The 10000-nt window shown below is 49.7% G+C and overlaps 1 protein-coding gene across 4 annotated transcripts in view; it reads right to left on the reverse strand.

The window, feature by feature from the left end:
• LOC124012069 (lipopolysaccharide-responsive and beige-like anchor protein) overlaps nucleotides 1–10000 on the reverse strand; it is a 419063-nt gene that overhangs the window by 58946 nt on the left and 350117 nt on the right. For all 4 annotated transcript variants that reach the window (XM_046325448.1, XM_046325446.1, XM_046325447.1 and 1 more), the window contains one exon: nucleotides 4542–4709. In XM_046325448.1, coding sequence (XP_046181404.1) covers nucleotides 4542–4709 — 168 coding nt within the window. The remainder of the gene's footprint in view (nucleotides 1–4541; nucleotides 4710–10000) is intronic.

Genomic DNA, 10000 nt, shown 5'->3' on the forward strand with positions numbered 1-10000 from the left:
GCCCTCTCTCCCTCTCCTGCTCTCTCTCCTGCCCCCTCTCTCTCTCTCCCTGCCCCCTCTCTCTCTCTCTCTCCTGCCCTCTCTCTCCTCTCTCTCTCTCTCTCCTCTCTCTCCTCTCTCTCTCTCTCCTGCCCTCTCTCTCTCTCTCTCTCCTCTCCTGCCCCTCTCTCTCTCTCCCTGCCCCTCTCTCTCTCTCTCCTGCCCCCTCTCTCTCTCTCCTGCCCCTCTCTCTCCCTCTCCTGCCCCCTCTCTCTCCCTCTCCTCTGCCCCCTCTCTCTCCCTCTCCTGCCCTCTCTCTCTCCCTCTCTCCCTCTCCTGCCCTCTCCCTCTCCTCCCTCCCTCCTGCCCTCTCCCTCTCCTGCCCTCTCCCTCTCCTGCCCTCTCCCTCTCCCTGCCCTCTCCCTCTCCTGCCCTCTCCCTCTCCTGCCCTCTCCCTCTCCTGCCCTCTCCCTCCCTGCCCTCTCCCTCTCCTGCCCTCTCCCTCTCCTGCCCTCTCCCTCTCCTGCCCTCTCCCTCTCCTGCCCTCTCCCTCTCCTGCCCTCTCCCTCTCCTGCCCCTCTCTCTCTCTCCTGCCCTCTCTCTCCTGCCCCTCTCTCTCTCTCCTGCCCCCTCTCTCTCTCTCTCTCTCCTGCCCTCTCTCTCTCCCTGCCCTCTCTCTCCCGTGCCCTCTCTCTCTCGTGCCCTCTCTCCCTCTCCTGCCCTCTCTCTCTCTCTCCTGCCCTCTCTCCTGCCCTCTCTCTCTCGCTCCTGCCCTCTCTCTCTCGCTCCTGCCCTCTCTCTCTCGCTCCTGCCCTCTCTCTCTCGCTCCTGCCCTCTCTCTCTCGCTCCTGCCCTCTCTCTCTCGCTCCTGCCCTCTCTCTCTCGCTCCTGCCCTCTCTCTCTCGCTCCTGCCCTCTCTCTCTCTCTCCTGCCCTCTCTCTCTCGCTCCTGCCCTCTCTCTCTCTCGCTCCTGCCCTCTCTCTCTCGCTCCTGCCCTCTCTCTCTCGCTCCTGCCCTCTCTCTCTCGCTCCTGCCCTCTCTCTCTCTCTCCTGCCCCTCTCTCTCTCTCTCCTGCCCTCTCTCTCTCTCCTGCCCTCTCTCTCTCCTGCCCTCTCTCTCTCTCCTGCCCCTCTCTCTCTCTCCTGCCCCCTCTCTCTCTCTCCTGCCCCTCTCTCTCTCCCCCTGCCCTCTCTCTCTCTCTCCTGCCCTCTCTCTCTCTCTCCTGCCCTCTCTCTCTCTCCTGCCCTCTCTCTCTCTCTCTCTGCCCTCTCTCTCTCTCTCCTGCCCTCTCTCTCTCTCTCTCCTGCCCTCTCTCTCTCTCTCTCCTGCCCTCTCTCTCTCTCTCTCTGCCCTCTCTCTCTCTCTCCTGCCCTCTCTCTCTCTCTCTCCTGCCCTCTCTCTCTCTCCTGCCCTCTCTCTCTCTCCTGCCCTCTCTCTCTCTCCTGCCCTCTCTCTCTCCCCTGCCCTCTCTCTCTCGCCCTCTCACGCTGTCCTTTGTCTGTGATCATGGAAAATCTCACGGCCGTCACACACCAGTGACAATGCAGTCTGCATTTTACAGCTTTCACGTAATATGAGTATAAATTAAACATACCCACGCAAACAGGAACCTGCCTTGAGTTGTCGCACAACCCCCACAAACCAGACAACACGCCAAGGACATCCTCGGTTATTCATTTCCCTACATTCAAAACGAAGTGCGGTTATGTGGTTACTGTGATGCATTTATTTACATAAAAACAGCATGTTTTCCATCCAGATGCAGCTTGTCGAGTGGTTGAGTAAATCACATGACCGTTGCCTCGCTGAGGGGGTCTTCCGCCGTCCTTTAAATGTACAGAATATAGAGACTTCATCAGATACGGACCAGCAACCCCTGAAGAAGATTGGCCTTGCCAGTGGCCCCACATAATCACATGCCAATATGTCATAACATTGTAGTATTGGCATGTATATAGGTGACCTATGCCCAGCAAGTTTCCAACATCGTACGCCTTTATAAACGTCAGCTGGGAATTGAATGAAGACGGGTCCTCTTGTACATTATCCTGAGCAAAACGTCCCAGAGCTAGCTAACGGAACAGTTGAGTCACTTTGACCTTCAGCTGAACACCCACGGACACTAATCAACCTCTAGCACGGTTCCACGGTGAGTGTACTGCTGGAAATGACGACTACTATCGCCCTACTGTGTGTCCTTGTTGAACGCCGATGTCAAGATGGTGATTCTCTGGCCAGGACTCGGATAGTAAAAGATCTGAGGGAGGTTCAGTGTGAATGTGTTTTGGTTGGTGGACGGGTAATGTTGTAAATTTCAAAGGTACACACTTAATTCCAACTGAACATACAATTATATTCAACACAACATAAGTAATTGTGATATCAGAGCAATTAGGATATTTGTTTACGGATCATTTGTTTGGGGCTTCAGAGTGTCTTCAATTAAACACATATTGCATTATATAGGAAGTTATATATATATAAGCTACCCTGTGCTCTGACCTCTTTCTCCCCTCTCTCTCCAGATGAAATCTCGCGTCTTGTGACGGCCGGCCGCCCAACAACCTGCCCGCTCGACCCTATCCCCTCCTCTCTTCTCCAGACCATTTCCGGAGACCTTCTCCCTTACCTCACCTCGCTCATCAACTTATCCCTGACCGCTGGCTACGTCCCTTCCGTCTTCAAGAGAGCGAGAGTTGCACCCCTTCTGAAAAAACCTACACTCGATCCCTCCGATGTCAACAACTACAGACCAGTATCCCTTCTTTCTTTTCTCTCCAAAACTCTTGAACGTGCCGTCCTTGGTCAGCTATCCCGCTATCTCTCTCAGAATGACCTTCTTGATCCAAATCAGTCAGGTTTCAAGACTAGTCATTCAATTGAGACTGCTCTTCTCTGTATCACGGAGGCGCTCCACACCGCTAAAGCTAACTCTCTCTCCTCTGCTCTCATCCTTCTAGATCTATCGGCTGCCTGCCTGTGCCATTAAACCCCTACAACTCATCCAGAACGCCGCAGCCCGTCTAGTGTTCAACCTTCCCAAGTTCTCTCACGTCACCCCGCTCCTCCGCTCTCTCCACTGGCTTCCAGTTGAAACTCGCATCCACTACAAGACCATGGTGCTTGCCTACGGAGCTGTGAGGGGAACGGCACCTCAGTACCTCCAGGCTCTGATCAGGCCCTACACCCAAATAAGGGCACTGCGTTCATCCACCTCTGGCCTGCTCGCCTCCCTACCACTGAGGAAGTACAGTTCCCGCTCAGCCCAGTCAAAACTGTTCGCTGCTCTGGCTCCCCAATGGTGGAACAAACTCCCTCACGACGCCAGGACAGCGGAGTCAATCACCACCTTCCGGAGACACCTGAAACCCCACCTCTTTAAGGAATACCTAGGATAGGATAAAGTAATCCTTCTCACCCCCCCCCCCTTAAAAGATTTAGATGCACTATTGTAAAGTGGCTGTTCCACTGGATGTCATAAGGTGAATGCACCAATTTGTAAGTCGCTCTGGATAAGAGCGCCTGCTAAATGACTTAAATGTAATGTAAATGTAAATGTTATGTTGACCAGCTCTCGTTGTGTTATCTCTGGAGGATATTTTTTCCATGACAAAAATGAAAACACGACGCAAACCAATCTCTTTGGTCCTTTAAAAACCTGCTGTATGTAACATATTGTACTACAGCTTAGAAAATAAATACATGTGACTCTGGATGACATCATGATGTTTGTTTCCAACATTAGAGCTGATTTCTAAACCAGTTCAATCCGCTTTGTGTTGTGTTCCCTTACCTTCATACTAACGAGTATCACCATACTGGTATCGTCCCGGCCCTAGAGTTTACACAGTACACACACAGTGCACTCTGGGCCAGAAGAGGCTGTCTCAGTGGTTGGCTGCCATGTCTGGCACCCTGAGTTACACTTCAGTGGCACCGTTTTAGACGAGAAGTCACACTAGTTGTGGGGTCAGCACCCTGTTCGCCTGCCACAGATTTGTTAGAGTGTCAATGAGAGAGTTAGCGCTGTAAGCTAGCGGGCTAGCCATGGTTTATTGCTATATTGGTGTACCGTGTTGCTGCTGTGGGGAGAGCGGGAGAGGCTGCCTGCCTGTTGGTTCAAAGTGAAGGGAGGATGAATAATGAATGAAAGTAGAGCGAGAAAAACACAAACACACTCCGGATTTTTAAGGGCTTTCTCAGACTTTAAAGTGGAGCACTTCATATAGCTTTCAGTGGGATCCCAGTCCTGGAGATGAAAGACTGCTGGATTCAGCAACTCAACTTGACTGAATAGTACTTACTTACCACACAGCCCTGCTGTTGAATGGAACACAAATAACAGCGTCAATAATGTCAGAGGATTATATTTGCTGATGCTAATGGACTTTAATTGAATTGGATTCAACATCCCAGTTAAGAGCTTTAATGATTCTGTGTGATACCGTGGAGTAATTAATGTCCAGCAGGGGATTTTAGAAAAAAGACAATTAATATTATAACAAATAATACGCAGAAAAACGTCACGTCAACTCTGTGTGTGTGTGTGTGTGTTACATCACCTCTCTGAGCATGGGGTCGGTGATGGAGCTGAGGTTGATGGTCCCTTCATAGGTCAGGTAGTAGAAGACGTTGAGAGACCTGGTGGCCTCAGGACCCTGCTGCTTGTAGCCAAAGATCAGGTCGATCCACTGGTGCAGCTGGCACGACACAAACTCACTCTCCAGAGCCTGGGAAGACAGGAGGAGAGGAGGAGCCATGGTTAGAGGGGATTGGGCTAAATGAAAGGGTTATTGAGCAGAGTGAGGCAGCGAGGACTCATGGTTAGAGGGGATTGGGCTAAATGAAAGGGTTATTGAGCAGAGTGAGGGAGCGAGGACTCATGGTTAGAGGGGATTGGGCTAAATGAAAGGGTTATTGAGCAGAGTGAGGCAGCGAGGACTCATGGTTAGAGGGGATTGGGCTAAATGAAAGGGTTATTGAGCAGAGTGAGGCAGTGAGGACTCATGGTTAGAGGGGATTGGGCTAAATGAAAGGGTTATTGAGCAGAGTGAGGCAGCGAGGACTCATGGTTAGAGGGGATTGGGCTAAATGAAAGGGTTATTGAGCAGAGTGAGGCAGCGAGGACTCATGGTTAGAGGGGATTGGGCTAAATGAAAGGGTTATTGAGCAGAGTGAGGCAGCGAGGACTCATGGTTAGAGGGGATTGGGCTAAATGAAAGGGTTATTGAGCAGAGTGAGGCAGCGAGGACTCATGGTTAGAGGGGATTGGGCTAAATGAAAGGGTTATTGAGCAGAGTGAGGGAGCGAGGACTCATGGTTAGAGGGGATTTGGATAGATAGAGTGGTACAAGAGGATACCAAGATTATATCAATAATAGGAGGTAGGGAATCCTTGCAAATAATTGATTGAAGTTGATGTCACTCATAAGCCAAAGAACCAAGGGTGGGATTAGACGAAGTCAAATTATTATTTTTATAGGTCTACTGAAGCATTACGAGCAGATACAGTAGACCTGCTAAACTGCAATACTGCAAATGATGTTTGCCACTAATTGTTGTAATTCCAGAACGCTTACTCCACTCCCCCAACCCCCACAAAAAGCTGCAACTCAAAGCAGAACTTGTTCAAAGTCATTTCAATAGCAGATAGCAGCACTGACTATCATCTGCATAATGAAGAAAATGCTCCAAGAGACTCCAATGCTAATCGTGTGAAAACACTCCGTTCTAGTGGGACGTTGGGGACTCATTTTGGACTCTTCTTCCCCTTTCGTGGGACGACGAGGCGAGATAATGTATATAGCGGTGCTTTGGAATGTCTCTGTCTCACCATAACATTGAGATACAAGCTGTTTTTCTACTCATTAGCTGGCAAAGAAGGGAAAACATTTATGGTTTCTCATAAAAAGAGCAATTGTGTTAATTTCTGGAAAAGCTGTCGGCACGGCAACAACAAAGGCTTCTAAACGCGTTCCAAATTAGAATGAGGAGGCCTTGATTGTCATTGCTGCCTTGTGGCACATTAATTCTGTGACAAAACATTAAACCGGTACACTTAAATGGCAATTTATATCATTTAAATGTTTACAGCCGGGGCTGGCCCATCACTCACTTAAATGTGACTTTCTGACAGCTAATTTTCCTTCTAATTCTCTCTCACTCTCTTAATTATAACTTTCAATCAGGGAGGAGCGGCGGAGAGAGAAAGCGAGAGAGAAAATAGAGAGAAAGAAAGAGATGGGGAAAGAAAGGGAGTGCGAGAAGAATGAGATTCAGAGAGAGAGAGAGAGAGAGAGAGAGAGAGAGAGAGAGAGAGAGAGAGAGAGAGAGAGAGAGAGAGGAGGGAGAGAGAGAGGAGGTGGTGAGCGAGAAAAAGAGAGAGCGAACAGCTCGACGCCTGCTGCCTGTCTGCCATCGTGACATCTCCCCCTGACGGGGTGATCGAGCCTCAGCCTGATGGTAAACTGTGAAAGCTCTTGTATAATGACTTTATGAGCCGTGGAAACAACATCAATAAATTGGTCGGTGTCAAAGAGAGAGAAGAGGCCCTGGGGCGGCAAAGCACTGAAAGGTCTCTGGGTTTTAATGTGGAACTGGATCTGCGTCCTAAATGTGACCATGTCCTTCCTACCTACCTACCTACCTACCTACCCTACCTACCTACCTACCTACCTACATAAATATATATATAGCGCCCTATGGGTCCGGGTCAAAATGAGTGCACTAACTAGGAGTAAAGTACCAACATTGGGATGCAAGCTGGGAAGTGGAGTGGAGGAAGAACACGATTAAAATGAGGACATGTTATAGAAGTGCATAACAAATTGTGTGAATAGGTTACACTTCATGGTTCTTTTTTGTAAATGTTCAACAATTATACTTCCGCAATTATAGTTTGGCAACCTGGAAACATGGTGAAATTAGTAGCCACAAAATTATTTTCCCCCTTTAAAACACACAATCAAATATGAGAGAATGTCAATGTTTTGGGAGTAATTATTAACAATAAGACCAAACAGAGCACCCCTGGAACAGAGCACCCCTGGAACAGAGCACCCCTGGAACAGAGCACCCCTGGAACAGGCACCCCTGGAACAGAGCACCCCTGGAACAGAGCACCCCTGGAACAGGGCACCCCTGGAACAGGGCACCCCTGGAACAGGGCACCCCTGGAACAGAGCACCCCTGGAACAGAGCACCCCTGGAACAGGGCACCCCTGGAACAGGGCACCCCTGGAACAGGGCACCCCTGGAACAGGGCACCCCTGGAACAGGGCACCCCTGGAACAGGGCACCCCTGGAACAGGGCACCCCTGGAACAGAGCACCCCTGGAACAGGGCACCCCTGGAACAGGGCACCCCTGGAACAGAGCACCCCTGGAACAGGGCACCCCTGGAACAGGGCACCCCTGGAACAGGGCACCCTGGAACAGGGCACCCCTGGAACAGGGCACCCCTGGAACAGAGCACCCTGGAACAGGGCATCCCTGGAACAGAGCACCCTGGAACAGGGCACCCCTGGAACAGACCCCTGCACCCCCCTGGAACAGGGCACCCCTGGAACAGGGCACCCCTGGAACAGGGCACCCCTGGAACAGGGCACCCCTGGAACAGGGCACCCCTGGAACAGGGCACCCCTGGAACAGAGCACCCCTGGAACAGAGCACCCCTGGAACAGAGCACCCCTGGAACAGAGCACCCCTGGAACAGAGCACCCCTGGAACAGAGCACCCCAGGAACAGAGCACCCCTGGAACAGAGCACCCCTGGAACAGAGCACCCCAGTCCAGGCTTCTTGTCTGCATTTCCTCCGACATAAACACACTTATGTTAATACGTTCAAAGCTCTGTGTCAGAGAGTGATTCATTTTATTAGGGCTACATGTCTATTAGAATCCAGGACAGGCCTCTTAATGACAAGCTGACTGGGGGCCGATGGGGGACCGGTGTGTGTGTGTGTGACAGAGAGAGAGCAGTTCATTATGCGCTAGGCCTGACCTTTGACGGGGCCCTGCTCCCTCTGTTTCTAAACTAATGCAGAGTCTGATGGCCATTTAATGTGCGTTGCAATCTCCTGTCAATCAAGGCAGGGAAACAAAGAACAGCCTGTGTTATTGCAGCACCCTCTCCAGAGGCCCGCCTTTATGGTAATGAGGTTCTAGCATTTGGGGAAAGGGGAATAGTATTGTGCGTGTGCGTGTGTGTCTGTTTCTGACTGAGATACAATCGTTTGGTAGTGCCTAGAAATCCCCTCTCTCATCAGTGATTCAGGGAGCGTTTGGTAGTGCCTGCGGAGGTATAGTGAACTAGCTCTGTGGTGTGTCTTTCAAAGCCTCTCAGTCTGTGCTGCTAAAAGAGAGGCCCATTGGCAATTCTACCCTGTGTTCTCCCAGACATGTTTGATCAACAAGCAAAACAGTTGTGGGAGAACCATCTCTTTATTTTATTTTTTTAATTCTGTGTGTGTTTGTGTGTGGGGGGGGGCAGTGTATTTTAGTTCTCTTTTGTTTGATTTTAATTCCATCCTTCAGCCTACCCTCAACTGTGCTGTGATGTTTGACAATGTTTCTGTTGTCAAAGTTTCTACAGTAGTTTCAAAGTTTCTACAGATAAATTAAAGATGACTATTTTTGTAAAAAGTATTGTTATATTAAAAACCCTTCTTTGTTAAGTTAAGATAAAGTCTTTCAGCCATCAAACCTTCATCTAAAAAACATTCCTCGTCAGAGGCAGGAGTCTTGTGTAGACTAGAGAGCCAGAAGTGTTGTGTAGACTAGAGAGAGCCAGAAGTGTTGTGTAGACAAGAGAGAGCCAGAAGTGTTGTGTAGACTAGAGAGAGCCAGAAGTGTTGTGTAGACAAGAGAGAGCCAGAAGTGTTGTGTAGACAAGAGAGAGCCAGGAGTGTTGCGTAGACTAGAGAGAGCCAGAAGTGTTGTGTAGACTAGAGAGAGCCAGAAGTGTTGTGTAGACTAGAGAGAGCCAGAAGTGTTGTGTAGACTAGAGAGAGCCAGAAGTGTTGTGTAGACTAGAGAGAGCCAGAAGTGTTGTGTAGACTAGAGAGAGCCAGAAGTGTTGTGTAGACTAGAGAGAGCCAGAAGTGTTGTGTAGACTAGAGAGAGCCAGAAGTGTTGTGTAGACTAGAGAGAGCCAGAAGTGTTGTGTAGACTAGAGAGAGCCAGAAGTGTTGTGTAGACTAGAGAGAGCCAGAAGTGTTGTGTAGACTAGAGAGAGCCAGAAGTGTTGTGTAGACTAGAGAGAGCCAGAAGTGTTGTGTAGACTAGAGAGAGCCAGAAGTCTTGTGTAGACTAGAGAGAGCCAGAAGTGTTGTGTAGACTAGAGAGAGCCAGAAGTCTTGTGTAGACTAGAGAGAGACAGAAGTCTTGAGTAGACTAGAGAGATAGAAGTGTTGTGTAGACTAGAGAGAGAGACAGAAGTGTTGTGTAGACTAGAGAGAGACAGAAGTGTTGTGTAGACTAGAGAGCCAGAAGTGTTGTGTAGACTAGAGAGAGCCAGAAGTGTTGTGTAGACTAGAGAGAGCCAGAAGTCTTGCGTAGACTAGAGAGAGCCAGAAGTGTTGTGTAGACTAGAGAGAGCCAGAAGTGTTGTGTAGACTAGAGAGAGCCAGAAGTGTTGTGTAGACTAGAGAGAGCCAGAAGTGTTGCGTAGACTAGAGAGAGCCAGAAGTGTTGTGTAGACTAGAGAGAGCCAGAAGTGTTGTGAGACTAGAGAGAGACAGAAGTGTTGTGTAGACTAGAGAGAGCCAGAAGTGTTGTGTAGACTAGACAGAGCCAGAAGTCTTGTGTAGACTAGAGAGAGCCAGAAGTGTTGTGTAGACTAGAGAGAGCCAGAAGTGTTGTGTAGACTAGAGAGAGCCAGAAGTGTTGTGTAGACTAGAGAGAGCCAGAAGTCTTGCGTAGACTAGAGAGAGACAGAAGTCTTGAGTAGACTAGAGAGATAGAGAGGTGTTGTGTAGACTAGAGAGAGCCAGAAGTGTTGTGTAGACTAGAGAGAGAGAGAGA

The sequence above is a fragment of the Oncorhynchus gorbuscha genome, linkage group LG24, assembly GCF_021184085.1.
Source record: "Oncorhynchus gorbuscha isolate QuinsamMale2020 ecotype Even-year linkage group LG24, OgorEven_v1.0, whole genome shotgun sequence".
NCBI classification, from domain to species: domain Eukaryota; kingdom Metazoa; phylum Chordata; class Actinopteri; order Salmoniformes; family Salmonidae; genus Oncorhynchus; species Oncorhynchus gorbuscha.